This window comes from Mesocricetus auratus, unplaced genomic scaffold (assembly GCF_017639785.1).
Source record: "Mesocricetus auratus isolate SY011 unplaced genomic scaffold, BCM_Maur_2.0 Super-Scaffold_100676, whole genome shotgun sequence".
Taxonomy (NCBI): Eukaryota; Metazoa; Chordata; class Mammalia; order Rodentia; family Cricetidae; genus Mesocricetus; species Mesocricetus auratus.
In genome coordinates, this window is record NW_024429266.1 from 15,110,136 (window position 1) to 15,129,914 (window position 19,779).

The 19,779-nt window shown below is 46.4% G+C and overlaps 1 protein-coding gene across 1 annotated transcript in view; it reads right to left on the minus strand.

The window, feature by feature from the left end:
* Kif26b (kinesin family member 26B) overlaps positions 1-19,779 on the minus strand; it is a 393,085-nt gene that overhangs the window by 245,560 nt on the left and 127,746 nt on the right. Inside the window, exon 3 of the mRNA XM_021231918.2 lies at positions 11,942-12,475. Coding sequence (XP_021087577.1) covers positions 11,942-12,475 — 534 coding nt within the window. The remainder of the gene's footprint in view (positions 1-11,941; positions 12,476-19,779) is intronic.

Here is a 19,779-nt window from a genome sequence, read left to right on the forward strand (position 1 = left end):
CTAGTCTGGGGTCAAGCACAATTTGTCTATAATGTTTACGAGGAGATTATGCTAGAGACTCGCATACCTTGGGAAGTATTTATTGACTATGGACAGGTTAGCCTTCAATGCTGCATTGCCTCATTTCCCATTTACTTTACAGCTGCTTCGGAGAGGCAAAGGGGTTTGCAGTATTTAAGTAAGGACCTTGTTTTGCTTACCATTTTCTTTTTAAAACTCATTCAGTAAGGGTGAGGTGATGTAGAGTATGAATCATCGCAAACCTAGACCATTAGCCCTTGCAGCCCTACTGGCTGGATGCTTAAATGCAGAGCAAGGACAGAGAGAAGAATAAAGGCCAAGAACTAGGCAGCTAAACAGGAATGGTTCTAAGCAGGGCTTCCTTAATTCTTCCAGTCAGACAAACTTAGAGACCAGGCCAGACTGATTACTACGACAAAACTTACATTATTGTTAGTGTAGAAATGTACCCCTCTCCCTCCCCCACCCCTCTGTGTGGTGATGAGGACTGAACCCGGGATCCCTCTGCTGTGAGCCTACAACACCGGCTCCTTTTTTCCCCTTCCTAGTTTGAGACAGGATCTCGGTTAAAGTTTGCTGGCAAAAGTTTGGAGAGTCCAGAAGTGTATCATCCCCTGTGTAGGCAGCATTTCTTTGTGTTAGCTCATTGTTCATCTTCTCATTATCCTCGTACTTAGGATTGCTATGAAGCCTCTGGAGATAATGAGAGCACGACATGCTCAGATTATAGAATAGTGTGTCTACTACATAGTATACTACCCATACTGGGCACTTGTGTGTTGGCATTAATTCTTATTTTTTACTACTATGGAACTAAATTAATGATATTTAGAGATGGCTGCCAAGTTGGAGATGCTGAACAAAACTGAGTATAGGAGTTGGGAGTGTGAAGGGCTGGACTCTTGGAGATTCCCGTATGGGCTGACAAAGCCAGGAGCAGAACGGGCCTTGACCTCTGAGCAGCTGGGAAAGCTGTCCGGGTTGTAACATCGGCAGTGAAGAGGACACCAGCATTGAGACTTCAGAACTTTGCTCTCTCTGCATTGTCCCCAGGGCTTTCTCAGAGGGAAGCCTGCAGCAGAGCTGCAACCCTGGACACATACGTGTGAGCCATTTACCAGAGAACTGTGGCTCAGCTCCTCCCTCGAGCAGAACTGCAGCCTGTGATCTACAATGGGGGACTTTGAAATGACTCCTGACTATAGCACATCCATGTTGTCCTCGTTGTCTACAGAAATCACCAGTAACCATCATTCTGCTCATTGCTTAGTTGTGGTTTCTCTGTGTAGCTTTGGAACCTGTCCTGGAACTTCTGCTGTAGACCAGGTTGACCTCGAACTGCTATCTGTCCAGAAACTAGTAAAAAAAAAAACAAAAAACAAAAGAAAACAATGCTCCATCATAGCTTATGACAAGTAGGCAATCTGGTTAGGGCTCAATAAAGAGACAGCCACCTCCAGATAGCAGTAGTTAATGCTTACAGTACCCAATCCCATCAAAATGCTGTTCAGATGAGAAAGCACAGGCTGTCTTCAGAGGGAAACCCTTGTCTCTCACAAAAAGTCTGAGACATCCTCAGTTGCCTTTGAAGTGGGCAGTACTGAATCTCCAAGCCTTGCAATGGCCTTGCAGAGAGCCTGCATTCAAGACATGAACCACAAGGCCACGGCTGAAAAACAGCTCGGGCCTGCTCATTATTCCCACTGCTGCTCTGAGGAGGTGCATTGGTTGCCTCCCATACGTCCTCCTGGCCCCTAAGTATGCTGCTGGCTGGCGGAAAGCAGAGAGTCAAGCTCAGCAAGCAGTCCGCACCACTGACTCTGTAGGAGCCCTCACTGTGTGACCATCATCTTTCTTTCTGTCGCTACCACAGGGATAGAGAAATAATAGCTGAGCTAGAGCTAGGTAGAGTTTCTCAATTTCATTTGAAATCTTCCCAACAATCTTAGGAGACTGATACTATTAACCTCACTCTATAAACAAGGAAACTGAGGCTTGGGATGGTCAGGTAGTTCTCCAAATCTCACAAATGGCCAAGAGGCCTGTGAGACATCAATAGTCACTGGAGTGAGTTCCTACCTTGAACCTGTTGGGATGGACACCATTAGAAAAGACAAATGGAGGGGCTGAGAAGATGTCTCAGTCAGTAAAAAGCTTACATGGTAACCCTAGTTTGATACCCAGAACCCATATAAAAGCTGGGTGCAGTAGCCTGCCCCCTGAATTCCCAGCTCTGAGAAGACAGAAACAGGGGGCTCTGTGGGATTTGTAGCAGGCACTTTATCTGAATCCCAAGCTTTGGGTTGAGAGAGACCTTGTCTTAGGGAAGACAGCAATCTTTGGCCTCTACACACACATACACATGTCTGCAGTCATGCCTGCATGCACGGGTGCACATGCATGCACACAATAATAATTATAAGACAGAGGTCATTCTATGGCCTTTAAAAGGAAGGAAATGCTGGGGCTGGAGAGACATCTCAGTGGTTAAGAGTACTTTCTGCTCCAGGCTCCAGTCCCAGCACCACATAGTGGCTCACAAACTGTAACTTTAGTTTCAGGGGATTCAGTGCCCCCTCTGCCCTATATGAGCACCAGGCACACACATGGTGTATAGACATACATGCAGACAAAACACTCATCCGTGTAAAAAAAAATCGCCTTTTAAAAGATTTTAAGATGGAAATCCTGCCAATTGCCTCAATGCAAATTAACCCTGAGGAAATGCTGAGTGGAATAAGCTATTTACAAGGGAACCAACACTATGTGAGTCCACTTATTAGCATATGCAGAGACTAGGCAAATTCAGGGAGCAAGATAGAATGATAGCAGCTCAGGATTGGGGGAGGGGGTGGGGTGTAGTTAAAATGCTAACTAACACACATATGAGATACATATATGTATTACATACATATATATGTATATATATACACACACGTTAGAATAAATAGCACAACAAATATTGTTCAGATCATAGATAAGCGAACCAGAGTGTACAAACTGGTCTAACTGCCTTCCCCTTGGTGGTGAAACAGAGCTGTCTCTCTAGAAGGTTCCAGCAACAAGGTCTTTTCCCCAAAGACATGTGTTGGGAAAGTCAATTTAAACATACACCACCCTGTCAAACCTTGATCTCCTTATTGATGACTGAAGGATCCTATCTTCTCTCACTTTTCCTAGGAATCTAAAACATTTTGACATGATCCTATTAAGTCTATGAAGGCACCTCTTAGGTAAGCTAACATTCATCTCACTAGGTGGCAGCATTGCTTACAAGGCTTCTCATTTTGGGGCCCACCTGTCTCCCCCTTTCATCCCCTCCAGCCTCCCTACCTTGCAGTGAGGAAAAGCATCACAAGAATGTTCATTTCCACACCTTTGTGCAGAGTGACACAAGAAAACCCTTGGAAATTCTGGTCGCACCAAACCACCCCAAAGAAGTCCTCCTAACAGTGTGTGCTTGGGTCACGTGTGTGGTCAGCCCTAGGACGTGGCCTCCTTTCATGGCAGTGGTAGAAGAGCAAGCAAGAGCATGGAAGCCCTGCATCTGAGTCCATCTCCGTCCTAGGTAGGCGACCTTGGGCAGGTCACTTGACACATCTGAGTCTGGGTCATGCTATGTGTAACTCATGTAAGTCATTTACATCATACTATGTATGACTCATATTGCTTTATATAACTCACCAGGGCATGTGTGCCTCCTGTGATTTGCTGGAACCAAAGTGAGTGTGTGAACAAGCAAACGGGCCTGTCCTCCATTTCCCTGTGCTCTTCTCTGCTGGACCCGCAGTGGGAGCCAGCCCTGCCATGATGAGGGAGCTATCAGGTTGGCCCAGATTGGACCTGTCATTAGACAAGTTCTGGTCACAGCCATCGGTGTAGGTATGGCTACTTTTCACTAGATTCCCCCTTCCCCCACAGTGTCTCCATCATTTCCTAAGCTATGCAAAGGATGGGTTAATTCTTTGAGGCCAAGGGTGTTACAGTTAAGACACTGAATAGTCTCCCCAACCCCCAAAACGGTACCTAATATACTTCCTAAACACCCAAATTACTCCCTAGGAGTGACTTAGGCATATGAAATACATGACTCATTAGTGAATCCTCACAAATATCTAAGGCAGCATCAAGCTAATTTGTCATTCTAAAGACTGTTAGCACAGTACCATCACAATTTGATATTAATTAGCTGGATGTCCAGGGTGGGTTAGGTGGAGAGGAAACAGCATATTATCCAATTTAATGAAAACTCCAAATACTGTTAAAAAGAATTCATGTCTTTTATAAAATTGTAAATGAGTGGGGAAGCAAAAATATTAAAATAAGCATATCAGTTAGGAAAACAAGAAAGAAAGCCTCAAGTATTCTGTCTCAAAGTGTATTTCCAATAGAGATTCATAAACCAGATCTGAATACCTGGTTCTTTTCAAATTTGCCCCAAAATAATAGGGTGTTTACTGTTTCAGATTATTTTAAATCCATGATCCCATGGAGTTTAAACGATTCAAGTCTATGTATGTATCCCCCACCTCCTTTAAAAGGCCCCCAAACACGGGAGAGAGTTGACCAAGGAATCTTCGGTATTTTATCAATTTGTCCTCCAATGTCACAGTAGGCTCATTTCTTCTTAAAATGTGGTGGCATTGTCATCTGAGATGTGACATGTTTTGTGGAAAGCTGGTTTCTATGCAGAGAGAGCTGTGGTGTGGATACTGGCTTCATGGTTGGGGTATTGTTTCTTCAGCTACCGTGAGTTCTTCACCGAGGGGGTCACAGAGTCCATTTAGCTCTGCATGGGACTTTACTGAAGGAAGAGGGAACTCTGGTGCTACAGCCAGGGCCACATCATCAAGGGACCTCATCACATATCACCTCAAGAACAACTGTGACTTAACCAAGAAGACAATCCAAACCCTCAGCAGTTAGGAGGCCCCATGGAGGCCCCGGCAAACGGGTTTGCTTCTGTGTGTGAGAGGTAAATCTAGCATGGCTCTACCCAGCTTCTCATCCTTCACTCACTGTGTGACAGTCCCTGATGCCTAGCACCCTCAGAGCACCACACAGTGCTCCTCCCGTCCCTTCCATGACTGTCAGGTTAGACCCTCTAACTCATCTCCCAGGGAGGGCTGTACACCTGCTCTGCTCCTAACCTGTCCTGTGTAAGCACAAATGCCTGGAAGACTTTCCCACTAGAGGGAGGAGACCAGTGTGCTCCTGCTGACCTTTCCCCAATGGCTGTCCATTGTGCCTACTCTGGAGTCCCTGCTTGGCTCATAAGGGTGTATATGTAAGCCTAGGCCACTTCCCTCTCTTTCTGTTTTCTCCTGGCTTCTTTTGTTTCTCTACTACCCACAGAGCGGGAACCCAGCTGTGCATACCTGTGCCTGCTCCTTTCAGAAGGGTAAAGAACCCATGGCTACTCCATTTCCTCACCCAAACGTCTCGTTTTCGCTGTCTACCACTCTATCAATAGTCACACAGAGCTTACCCCAAAGTCATGCCCACTTGGCACCACAGAAAATAACCTTATTTGGCAATGGAGTCTTTGTAAATATGGTTAGTTAAGGATTCAGATGAGAGCACACTAGATTAATGAGGGCTCGAAACCCACTGATTTGTGTCTTTCCCTACATGTTTGTGTCTTTCTCTGTTGAGAGAAAATAGGACACATGACTGTGTGGAATCAGGCAAAGACGGGGTGGTCCAGCACAACAGGGTTTAGAAGAGGCCAGGGCAGCCTCCAAATAGAAGCCCCCAGAACCAAGAGGTAAACACAGTATGTCCTAAGAAGCTAATACATGGCTCTCTCCCTTTTTCAGTCTCCAATGCATTTGGGGTCTAGAATGCTCCCCACAACATCATTGACTAAAGACTTAGTCCTCATCTTAGCACTACTGAGAGGTGACTGAACCTCTACAGGTGGAGCCTTGTGAGAAGTCACTGAGGACATGCCTTTGAGGATGACCTTGGGACCTCAGCATCTCCTTGTTCTTTGCTTCCTGGCCATCAACAGGTAAGCAGCTTCCTCTACCACAAACTCCTCACCATTGCCCAGAGCAGCAAGGTCACAAGGCTGAGCAACCAGGACCTAAAAACTCAGAAGCCATAAACAAAAAATATTTTTTTCTCTATTAAAAAACATTCTCTCTCTCTCTCTCTCTCTCTCTCTCTCTCTCTCTCTCTCTCTCTCTCTCTCTCTCTCTCTCTCTCTCTCTGTGTGTGTGTGTGTGTGCCATAACATACATGTGGAAGTCAGAGGACAACCTTGGGTGTCAGGCCTCATTTTCTACCGTATTTGAGTCAGGGTCTTTGATTTGCCACTGTAAGCACCAGGCTAGCTGGCCCGCATGCTTCTAGGGATCTCTTGTCTCCCGCTCCCACCTCACTGTGACAGGATTATAAACATGCACTATCCCGCCCAACCTTGCATGTGTTCTGGAGACCTCGAGTCCTCTTGTTTGTATAGCCCAGTGAGACATCTCCTGGCCCCATTCTTCCTTCTAAGTGGCTTGTCCCAGGCATTTTGTCATAGTACACTACTTTCCTACATAAATTCACTGGTGCCTCCTGTGAAGTTATTAGACCAGTGGTAGATGAATCATTCCTTAAGACTGGGCTTCTTGGCCTCAACAATTCAAAGCATGGTCTGGCTCTCATCCTCAGATATTCTCATTTTATTGGATTATGGTGCAAACCAGACTTTTAGAATGTCTTTTAAATCTCCCAAAGGATTCTAGTGTGTAGCCAAAAATTGAGAACTCCTCTTTCAAAGAAGTGCACTGTCCATTCCTCTGCTTCAGATCTTCAGTGCCTGTCTTCAGCTTACTAAGTAACAACTGATGTGAGCCAGTTCTTATGTTCCTGTCTATAATTCCCAAAGGGCTTCCGAGTACATTTGATGCTCAGGATACCAGAAAAGGCAAGAATTAGTTTGTGGGGAAGCCCCACGAGATCCCAAAAGCCTGACAGAGAAGCACCCTTCTGTGCATCCCAGTCAAGGCTCCCCGCCCCCAGCCTGCAACCATTTCTGCAGCCTCAACACTCTGAAAACTTACACAATGGTCATCCCGGATGCCAGTGAAGAGTGCCTGCAGCCTGCTTGTCGTTATGACTCTGTAACAATAGGGAAATTCGAGACAACTGAAAACCAACGGGGAGGAAGGGCAGCCTCTCATTCTGTGGAGGCAGCCAACCCACTGGATGAGGTAGTTCCTCGTGCATGCAGGATGAAAAGCCCACACCCTTCTGCATCCTGCAAGTCTGCCCTTATCAAGGCTGTTAGTTACCAAATGCCCTCAGGAACCTCCTTAGGGTCACTGAGACAAACCCACACTAACCCATTATCTTAACGTTCTGGAGAAGTCTAAGACTACCTGAAGAACTGGTTCCTTCAGAGGCTCTGTGGAAAATCTGCCTCCTCACCTTTTCCAGCTTGTACAGATGTCAGTCCTCCTTGACGTGCGGCCAAGGCCAGGAGCATGGCATCTTCCCTGTTCTCCCTCTCTGGTTCTGCTCCTCCTGTCTCTCTCTTCTCAGGATACTTGTGACCCCACTAAATCCTCAAGCTCCTTCATCACGTCCACAAAGCCCTGCACGGGGTACGGCAACCACGACTAACCTGGACATAAACGCCTCTCTGGGCCTTCCTCAGTCTAACACACAGAATACACGAGCAGACAGTGGGTTCCAGTGCTAACAACCTGAGATTAACAGTCTTTGCTGTGGTCACTGACCATCATGAGAGTGAATCAGGCCAAAGCAGCTATCAGTCAAAAGGAGATAATTAGCCTACAGATGACTACGAGAACTGATACACTCATGTCCTTTTAGTGTCAAAACTCTCGTGGCCAAATAATGGTTGGTAAGCAAGTTCTGATTTGTGCATATTTACATTACACCGAGTGTCTGTCTGAAAGTCAATAGGAGAAATCACACTTTCAAAGGGTTCCCCTCCTCTTCTCCTATGAAACCAACTCTCAGAGACATTTCATGAGAAATGGCATTTGTACTTTGTTTCTCATTTCTGAGGTAATCTAAGTACCTCCCAAATTACCCTTTTGTTTCCCTCTTGTGAGGCAGGGACTTCACAAAGGATATAGGCTCCCTGTTGGAAGTCTGTCCTCATTTGTCATCCCTGCTGCATTGGAGGTGCAGAAGGACAGCTTTCCCTTTAATAACATCTCCACAGGCTCAGGCTCCTGGGAGGGGAGGGGTACCCTGGACACTCATTAAACTCTAGAGGCTTCCCTGCTCAAGGGGCACTTGTGGCTCCAAGCCAGAGGAAATGCTCTCCACAGAGGGAAGTGGGTGTTTGTATGGGTGAGCAGGAAGCTGAGGAGAGGGTGTATGGGTGAGCAGGGAAGCTGAGGAGAGGGTGTATGTATGGGTGAGCAGGGGAGCTGCGGCTGGCTTTCAGAGCAGTCAACCATCTCTGACGAGCTGGCCAGACTGCGAACTACATGATATTTACTGCAGGGAGATGTGCACAACAGGAGACACTCAGTCTGCCAGACCCGGAGCCCACGCCCGGGGGCATCAGGGTGACAACACATGGGACGCTGATTCATAGCCAGACCCCAAATCTCTTTATCCCAGAGAGATTTCCTCTGGTCCCTTTAATCATTACTCAGGGGAAATACATGAGTCTGTCAGCTCTGGAGTTGCCAATAAAATGTACCCAGGACAATTTCAAGATGGGAATTTGTACACATTGTCTTCGAATCTGACTTTAAGCCACAACAAGAACTGGATTCAAGTTCTTCCTTATAGTCTCAGTATGGCCAAGTATTACTCCACCCTTGTACTGACCTGCCAACCTCGTGTGCAGTGTGCCTGGCCCCTCCCTCACTGTGACGGCCGCGGGACAGGAACCTGGGTTTCCAACCCAAGGAGGCAGTCACACCCAACTCCTAGCACAGTGCCATCAGTTCTGGTGTAGCAGCTGAGTCCAGATACTGGCTTTGATGGCTTCTACTGTGGAAGGTGAAATGTGAATCGTCTGTGTAACATGAGTATACAGCTAGCACTATCAGAGATATGCTAAAAATACCACCTGGGTTGAAGGCTGTTCAACTGGGCATGTGATTCATACTCACAAAACCTAAATGCCAATATTGATGCTTGTTATATTCATTAGAATGCCTTAATAGAGTACATATTCATCATTACCAAATATCATGTCAACATCAGACATCACATCTTACTTCTTTCCTAGCAATGAGGTAATACAGTTTGTCTCACTACAGGCCAAAAAGCTATGAGGTTCTGAGGGCCAGTTTCCATTGTCAATACAACTGGGTTTAGAAACTCATGAGAAACATGCCCCTGGGCATATCTGTGGGCTTAACACCAGGATGCCCCTCTCTGCTTCGGTTCTGTCGCTACTCGAGGAGGGAAGAAGTCTCAGTCTCAGTCACATGCTATCATGGAGCCTCTCACCGCCATACTTTCCACACAGTTATGGAGCTGAACTCAAACTTCCTCCCTTAAAGTTGTTTTGTCACGCATTCTGTCAGAGTGGTAAGGAAAGTAACTAATACAGAGGTTGGCTGATGAAACATTGTAAGTGTGCTAAACCTTTCTCCTGTAATATCATCACTTTTTTTGGTTTTTCGAGACAGGGTTTCTAATATCGTCACTTTTTATATCTGTTGTAATGATAGAATTCTATCACAGAGGTTGGGAAGAAGGTTCAGTGGTTAAGAGCACTTTCTGCTCTTGCAGAGGACCCAGGTTCAAGTCCCAACATTCCCATGGTTGCTCACAACAGTCTATACCTCTAGTTCTAGAGACTCTGGCATCCTATTCTGACTTCTACTGACACCAGACACACACTCAATACACATACATGTATACAAGCAAGAAACTCATAAACACAAAATTTAAAAACAAAAAGAAAAGACAGCTAACACAGATTCCTAGGCCATGACTTTCATGACTAGGCCACACAGTCTCCTTAAAGGCTTCCTCGTTGGTTCCTTATCCTATTTATACAGTATATAAATATAGATACATGATATAATGTGGTACATGTAGATCAACAACACATAACTTCATCTAAAAGTCAAACAGCTCCTCAGCTCCTTCAGGTCAAAATAAGAACTGTTTTCCTTGCTGTCCTGTCTCAAAGGGGATTTCACAGGACCACGGCAGGAAGGCTGGAAGCAACAGAGTGGGGGAGCCAGTGTTGGTCTGTCATTGGCTGTGCAGTCATAAGTCATTCCCATTCCCTAAGCATCATGTTCCTTGACTACAAAAAGATCTTACCATTTTCTCCTTGCCTTCCAGGCCCACTGCAGGGTTAAATAAAATTATCTTAGGGAACTATAAGGCGCCCAAATTTTATCAGTCACACTGAGTTCATTTCATGCTTCCCTGTGTTTTTCCTGCGTGTCACAAAACTGCTCTGTGTACTCTCAGTTGGTTTGTTTTTCTTCTGGGCACATGGGTGTGTTGGCTTTCCCAGTTTCTCCTGCAGGCAAGTGGAGCTAGAGCGCTGGGTTCTTGACGGGAGATTATGAATGGAAGCACTGTATACCCAGGCGAAACCCTCATTTCTTGGCTGGTTACACAAGATCTAGTGGACAACTCTTGAGGCCCCTGAAAGATGGGGACACATTCGATGAAGGAAGTCGGAGTCCCTATATGGTAAGGAAAGGCTATTCACCCCATATGACATAGCACAGATGAGAAGTGACCTCAGGATTATCTGATATACCAATGACTTTCCTGATACCCCATGACTATGGCCACTTCTCCACATCAGAGACAGTCAAGAGTCTGTACCAGTCGGCCCTACACAGCAGGCACAGAGGACAGAAGACATGTGTTGACTCTGACCCTCATGCAATAGAGGGAAAAAATCAGGGCAAATTATTTTTCCTATATTTTGGTTTGGTTGGTTTGGTTTGTGTTTTTTGGGGGGGGGTGTTTTTGTTGTTTTTGAGATGCGGCTTCACTATGTACTTCAGGCTGGCTCTGTAGTCCAGACTGGTCTGAAACTCTAGATTCTTCTGTCTTCCTAGTGCTGGGATGCACTACCATGTCTAGATTAGAACACTTTTCTTTCAGATTAGAAACCTGGTCTCTTACTTTCATCTAAATATACCCAAGAGCAGTACTCATTTCAGTACCTAAAGAGGGGAAGGAAGGAAACCAAGGGAGGAAGGCTTCTGTGACCAGGTTCAGCATAAAGATGAGTCTCAGACAGAAAAAAGTGAAGGACCACCAAGTTAGGAGAGCTTCTCCACTCCTTTCAGAAGGTACAGACAAGGGGGACAGTGGTGCTCTGTCTACTCATCAACTGCTTTAAAAATCCCAAGTTTAGGGAGCTACTGTAGTCTTGGGGTCAAAACACTCTCACCTGTTTTTCTCAATCTCTAAATCCCCTGTTATGAGGCACAATACCATAGCATATGCTAGACAATATATTACGCGATATATATGTGTGTGTGTGTGTGTGTGTGTATTTTAACCATTACCAATATTCTATCAATTCCAAAGTGAGAGATTTGAGTCTAGTATAGGGCAATTCCTTTGTGTAAAGTTGTTTTGCTAGTATGTGTTCAGGTCAGGGTATTGGGCCAGTCTGAGAATTTCCAGATGGTGGCTAGGAAGCCCTTAGTGCTGCCAAGACCAATAAGGTCCCTTGGGGGTGGGGTGAAGATATTAGCTAAGCAAGAAGGAATTAAGACTTGACAGATATTCTCTCAAAGCATGCAGGCCTGGCTGGAGTTCCCTGGTGAGAACTCTGTGGGGTTACACAGAGGCATGAAGCACTGATGATCTGGGAGCTCCTTGAAGGAGAAGTAGGTACAGCCTACAGCTGCCTGGACTCTTCCACAAGGAGATCTGGAGTGTGCGCTCATTTCAATATCTGCGGAGGGAACTCCTGTATTTCCCTGCTTGTAGAGGTGCTTACCTGGTAGGGGTACAGGGTAACCCCATTGGTTCTTGAAAGGGACCAGGTGCCATCCAGATATTGGTGAGCCTGAATGGCCACCGAATTAAGGATGTTCCCATTGCTGGCACTGGTGGCCATCTGGAGGCTGACCTTGGCCTGGTGGGTTGGGGATCCACTCTTCTTTTCTGCGCCGTTGCTGACTCCAAGGCTGTTGGGTTTGCCACTGTGTTTGTTGACAAGGCCTGTGTAGGTAGAGGTGGCATAGGGGGCAGGCACAAAGGCCCACTCCCTGGGTTGCTGGAGACCACCCATGTGCCGGGACCCCACCAGTGTGGGAATGCTGGAGATTGGAGGGGGTGAGCCCGGAGAGGCGTCATAGTGCTCGCTGCCTGCGGCCTGCTCCAAGGTGAGCACCATTTGGATGGCTTCCTGCTTTAGCTGGTTCAGGTGTGTGGCACAAATGTCACAGCGGTTGTCTCGGTCATTCCATGACTTCCTGATGGTATTAGGGACCTGGAGTTTGTCGTGAATCACCGCAGAGAAAGCAGGGTCCTAGAGAACACACAAGCAGAAAAAAGGAACAGGGTGTAACTTAATGCTAGCAAGTCCAATTTAGATGGCTACAGCCCAAGAGTTTGACTGTTTGGTCAGTATCCACCAGGAAGAAACTAGACCAAAAGGAGCATCAAATGGTGGACACATGCAAGAGCTAGTTGCTGAAAACTTTAAAGACACTAAACAAAACACAATCTCTAAGCACCCCCGCTGCTAAGTCAAAGGAGAACATTTTAGACTTTCGTATGTCCACTAAAGAATTACGGATAACCTGTACCCTCCCTAGTCCAGCATGGTGGGGGTGAGTGTCCCATTGTGGGCAGCATAGAGCTGGCAAGCGTCACTTGTGACTGAGAACAGAGAGTCTATTCTGTTGAACTTTGGCCTCAACCACATGTATGCTAAGTCAGTGCCACAGGGAAGAAGACTAACCAAATAGATTCTAGATCCAGGATTCAGCCTGCTCCAGCAGTCAGCACACCTCTGCCCACACCTCACGGGCCACAGAAGGTGCTGTCCATTTTCCTGACTAGTCCACGATGCTTCCTTCACCACACACCTCACCTAAAACTATTAAAAATCTTCAGCCAGCTGTAGTGGCTCACACCTGCTCTTGGATCATGCCAACACTAGGGGAGCTGAGAAGGATTGCTATCCATTCCAGGCTAGCCTGGGCTATGAAGCAAGGCCTTTTGCCCAACCCCCATCCCATATCTTACGCTCCAAGATAAGTGGCGGACAATGAAGACGCTGTCTGTCATTCACTGTGCTTTAATTTGCGCAGAAATAGAATCACATGAAGAAATAACTCTGAGCATGTGAATATTTCCCAGTGCTGTTCCTTGTGTCCCTGGAGATCTGCGTGACCTTAGTCACCTTACGGATTGCACTCACTCATGCAGCCACCATGCCCTGTCCTTGATGTAATACCCTTCCAGCTCCATGACTTCATCTGTGGGGAAAGTGGGCCAGGACAGCACGGTCCATGCATGTAACAGCAGAACCACCCGGCATATTTTGGGCTTAGCAGAATTTGCAAAATTCAACGGCTATTGTGAGTAACAGATGAAGCTCATCTCAGGAGTCATTTTCCTCTAGGACACCAACAAAAATGTCCTTCAGAACAGCGCTGTCAGTTTTATGGAGCAGAGGCGCATCTGGACTGAGTGGCGTGTATGGGGGGTAAGGCGGGGCAGCTGGGGTGGGCAGGAAGATCGTCAGTGGGAGGTTTGTCCTAATCACAATCTGTCTGGATGATGGGCCCCAGCATTTTGCTTTCCCTGTTTAACTACCCTGAGCAGCTCCTCGGCGTGCACTGATTAATTGATTAATAAATCAAGAGGCCTCTTCACAGAGCAGCAGTGAGGAAGGCTCCTGAGGCGGAAACCCAAGGCAGCCTCTAAAGTGGCTGGAGAAATAGGTCTGAGTGATCAGGTTCCACCTGGAGAAGTCATGCATGCAAACCAGATGAGGGTCACTCGTGGCATCCTCTTAAGCTGTGTCTAGACAGTCCTTAATCACAGCTCAAGAGCTTGTGGGACCCAAAAGAACCACTGAGGGGTGGGGAGTGGGGGATTCTAGAGTAGAGTGTGCCAAACAGGCAGATCCAAAAAGATGAAAACTTTGGAGTACCCACAGACATCTTGACCACTTACTCATCCATGATTTTTCACTTCAAGAGTCAAGGAACACCTATGGCCAACCACATATGTCTTCAAGTCACCAGCAATCTATTGGGTTTTAAGAGGTCTTGGTTTACTTGCTTATTTAAAATGCTTTCACTGGAATGACACTGTAACTCCATGGGTAGAGTTTGGCTGCCATGCCCAAAGCCATGGGCTTGATCCAGGACACCATATGAACCTGATGTGGTGATGTAAGCCTTCTGTTCCAGGACTCAGGAAGTGGAGGCAGGAGGATCAGAAGTTCAAGGTCATTCTATCTGTAGAGTGAGTTATAGGTCATGCTGGGTTACACAAGGCCCTGTCTAAAATATTACCTTTCCCTTAATCGTCAGGAAGATGTTCCACAGCAAGGCAGTGGCTACATGAGAAAGAATCTGCACACTTCGTGGTGTTTTGGATTTGGAGTGTGTGGCTTAGATTCTGGGTTTGATTGACATAGAGACACATCTGTCCTACAGAGTTCATGACTTACCGCTGGTTCTGAGAAGTCTTTCACCCTTCTCTTTGATTTTTCCCTCTCCCCTGAAGTGATCCCTTCTCTATTCAGCCTGTTGCTGTTCATAGTTCAATTTCCAACATTTAAAAAATGGATATGTTAGCTTCACCAAACTGGGGACCTGGGGACAATTGCTGTCCTATGTGAGTTCATATCCAGAAGACCTTCTTGGCTCCTAGATTATCAAAAGCCACACTCTTCTGCCATCCTTTTAGTCGGATCTGAAGTGACTCCAGAATCCATCAACACAGGCACAGCATGGAGTCCTGCAGCTCTTTGATCCACATGCCATGCTTGAGGGCTCTGGCTCCTCACCACTCCTTTCCACACACAACCAACACCAGCCCTAAGAGAGCCAACAAACCCACTAAGGTCATAGTTGGGCCTACTTCCATATATTGGCTCAGACAGCCTAGAAGTTGTCAGTGACTCCAGCAGAGGAAGGCTAAGACAGTTGTTGAATGAGGAATCAATTGCTGGATGATAGCCAAGAACATCCCTTCACTTAAGCAGCCCTTGATCCAAAAGCCCACAAGAGCTCACATCAACAAGTGAAGAGAGACATCTATGGGAACCAAAATGTCTCTCTATGGCTTTTCTACACATTATCAATATTTTAGTTTGACTATTGACTTCAAATAGGAATGGGTCAACAGACATGTTTTTTTTGTATGTGCTAAAATAGAGGGAATTCAGTGTCAAATGAGAATGGAAACATATGGCAGGGGTCATTCTGAGTCATGAACACTGTATGTTGAGCATCCCTGACATGGACACAGAGAGTACGGCAGGGCCCAGAGGATGGACATAGGAGGAGCTATAGTAAACCCAGAGAAAGAGAGCCAGGCACCCAGCCTGACATCTGCTTTGCTCATGGGTCTTGAGATATTTGTGCTGTCTGTTTTGGACCCACCTTGTGACCTCAGGAAATAGCCAATTGGAACAGCACAAACCACACACCAGCAGAATCCCTATGTCAATATCTCTACTTTTACTTCAGCACATATGAAGAGTAGCCATTGGCACCTATGCAACATTTTCAACCTAAACTTTTAATCCCAAAGTACTCTCCTCTTTCAGAGAAAATATGCAAAATTATTTTTTGTCTTATCTCTCACACAAAATGGAACTTGAGAAGATTTGTTGGGCACCAGGTAATGGCCCTCTGAAGGAAGAGGGTAGTGAAGTTAATGTTCACACATCTAAATTGTCACAGTTAGTAATGACCACACAAGAACACAGAAAACCCCATAATGTGGCTCTCTGGTGCCATCATTGTTTTGACACTTGTCCTAAGAGTATTTCAGGAGGATGGGTCTCCTGCCATAATCCACAGACTCTCTCTCTCAGTCTAATGACTCCCTTAGACTGTGTCACACATCTTGGAGACTTCATTCTCCAGAAAATCACACCCAAGCCCATGGCCTCAGTGTCCACCTGCACCATCACCATGGTGTCTAGGAATTCCCTCTCTGTCCCTGCCTGATCATTCTCCGAAATCCTATCCCTTCAAACTGACAATGCCAAACTAAATTTCTTTGCCCCCAAGTCTTCCTTCATTCCAGCAATCACTACCTAAGAAAATAATATAATTAGCTCTCAAGGGTCCCCGGTTAGAAATCTAGGATCCTCTTTGTCTGCTTTTCATTCACATCCAATCACCAAATTGGCTAAGTGGGAATTCCTAGAAGGACTCAACCTTTGTGCCGCTGCCTGCACACGCGGGGTTAGGTTAACCTACCCTCTGATGCCCACAGCCATGTTAGTGAATTTACCCCCCCCCACTCACATGGTCTCCTCACACTTTGCCCTGGCCTCCTTCTACCCCTGTAGTGATTTAGTAAAATACATGATGGCATCATCTCTCCTTTTCCAAACTTCAGTTCTAAGCCCTCATGTTATTGTTGGTCATATTTTTTGTACAGTTATTTCTCCACTAGACTCTCAGCTGTGTGAGCGAAAAATATTTAAGTCCTTAAATGGTTGTCACAATACTTATTACTCAGGAATCTCACAAGAAATACTTGTGAGATCAATGAATGAGTGAATGAATGATAGAGATGCGATCTAGGATAAAGCGGCCAAGTAACAAATGCATCCTATGCCCACCACTCGTTTGCTATTTTATAAATGAGCCTCTGCTAGTATGTACCTTACATGTTCCCCCAAAGTCTCATGAACTAAGGCTTTGGCCCCCAGAGTGCTACTATGCCTTTAAGAGATGGACCTAATGAGAGGTCATTGGGAAATTTGAGCAGGTCTTTGAAAGGGATATGGCCCCTTCCCACCTCCTGTATTTCCTAGTGTGGAAGTGATCAGTTTAACTCTGACGTGAGCTCCCTACCATTGCTACCCGATACCCTCACCAGAGAGCTAAAAGCAGTTGCCCACCTGACCATGAACTGAAACCTACGAGACCAAATATACTTCTTCTAATTTTACGTTGGTCATCTCAGGTGTTTGCTCCAGTGATGGACAGCTGGCTGAAGGGACACTGAATCTCGGCTCAGCTTCCCAGACATAACCGCTGCGCCTAGTTAAAGAGTCACGTGTGGCTACCCTGCTTTCACTACTCCTTAGTATCAGAATAGATTCCCTGGCCTCAGCTAACCTTGTCATGTCTTCCCTAAATTTCTAAGAGACTAACATTTACTCAGACTGCACTAAAACCATTGCTCTCTAGTCGTCAGTGCAGCTGAGACATTCTGGGCTGGTATTCATTCCATTCGTGGTTCACTGAGGTTGCCCCCTAGCAGGCAGGTGGTAGCCGACTCTCAATGGATGAGGAGGAACTGGTAATGAGGGCTGTTGAATCTGCAGGGCTCAGGCAAGAAAACACTGGCCAGGCAAACAGTGCTGCTTAGGGATGCTCCTGGTTGCTTCCTGCTCCGAGTTTCAGCCTCTGAGGGGTAGGTTGCTTAGCAATAAATGCTAATGCCACTGTTGAGGGCAGGGTGGTTTTGTGCATTATTTTAGCCAAAAGAGTGCTTTGCATGTGCTCCTCCAAAGCCTCTGGGTCTGTGATGAAGGCAACATCTGGAGTCAGCATCCAGCATGTGTTGTACAAATTCCTGGTGATGTTTGCTCCTGGTTTATTATTCTAGAGGCCTCTAGCGACAGGCTGCACAAGACTTAAGCTGTTCTTCAAAGACAGTTTCTTTCCACTTTGTTCCTAAAGTTTCTCCCTCCATAAACAACTCTTCCTTGAGGCCTGGGATAGAAGACTGGGTCCTGAGAATAAAATGTTTATTTTGCACAGCAGGCAGCCTCCCAGATCAAGGGAATTTACCTTCACACTCTGCCCCCCCCCGGCCTAGGATTTGCATTCCCAGCCTGTCACCTTTCCTGCTGAGTGGCCTTTCACCCTGGGTGATCTTTAGAGCTACTCGGCTCCCTAAAACAGGTGTCCTCATTAATGAATCTTCTGAAGGCAAATTGCAAGACTGAAAGCGTACAAATCAATAGGTAGCAAACTTCAGGCAGAGTAGAACCAGTAATAACTGTTTACTCCATTAGAGTCCAAACATTTGGACACAGAGAAGTGAGGTTTCTACTTTGAGAGAGTATAGTCATAGCCTGTGAACAAGGACAGTTTACACACTACCTACCCCCAAACACTTCTTCCCCAAGAAAATTCTGCTTTTTTATGACCTTTCCAGCTTTCTGAGCTTCCATGACACTTTCCCCAGGGGTTTGATGGTGGCAGTTTGAAAGCAGAGGCTTCCTGAGATCTAAAGAGGACATTGCCCAGCATCTCCTTCACCCTCTTAGTATGTCAGATCTACTCAGCAAGAATCAATGGAGAAAGCTCAAGTCAGTATCCTTTATTCTGGCTGTTTGAGGAATTCCCAGACCACAGACAGTGTGTGCCTACCTCTGGAGAGCAGCCAGGAAACAAATTAGTGTTGGGCGGAGTCATGGCATGCTGCTGTTCTTTGCAGGAAGGGTACCAGCCTCAAGGGCTCTGCCATCCTCACTGATGCAATGTGTGAACTGAAGTTAGTCCCTCAGTGGGTCCCTCTGGTTGGCAGGGGACACATTCTCCACAGTGAGAAGCCTGTGCGAGAGAGCCTGCTGCCTGTGTGAGAGAGCCTGCTCACAGTTCTACTTCATTAGCGTACAACATCAATAGAAATGTCTGGCTGCCTTTCCTGGACCAGGGTTTGTCACCGCTGTAAGTCTGTTCTGTGAGCCAGTAGCACTTCCCCAGTAATGAAGATCACACATTGGTGCGCACATGGATGTGAATCCTGGTGTGTGAGAGAGGAAGAAATAAAAAGGAAAGGCATAAAGCCGTGCTAGGTAATGAGCTCAGAAAGACAAAGGGAAACCCCACTGGAGGGAGAAATGTTAAACGTCAGAGCAAAGTTGTTTTACATACGAAACCAAATTAGGCCGAGATGTCATGATTGCGCCCAGCCTGTGTGATTCTTCTCTGGATGACTGCAGAGATATGGAATTTTTGAGCAAGTGCGGTCTTAAGCAAGTGTGTTCGGCTTCTGAACTCGGCGGTACCAAGGGCAGGTGGCAAGCAATTAATAGGACATGAGAAGGTGCTGTAGATAAGAGCTCCCTGCTCAAACAGACATGCATGTTCCCTGCCTCTCACTGCGGAACATCCCGTGCCTCTCCTGTTACTGCAACTGAGCCAATGCCAACACCGTGCTCTTGAATATCCCAACCAGAGACAGGGGTGAGGAACACACATTGAGAAAGTTAAATAAATAAAACAAGAAGCAGTTCTGTCAAAACATGAGGTGTCCACCAGAGTGCAGAAGATGAAAGACACAGGCATGGGAAGACGCTCTGTCCTGGATCCTAGAAACCAGATGGCACTATGTGGAATCATTACTGCACATGTGTTTGTGGGGTCAGGTTGTGTGGTCATAAAGCATGGGCACAGGTGGAGAGTGCTCATGCACATATGTGTGCATGTAGGCGGAGACTAATGTTGGTCGTCTTCCTTGTTTACACTCCACATTGTATACTGAGGCAGAGCAGGGTCTCCCACTGAACCTGGAACTCCCTAATTCATCTGTCTTGTTAGCCAGCAGGCTCTACTGATCTCCACCTCCCAAGTATTGGGATACAGGCACGGTACCATACCTGCCAGCATTCAT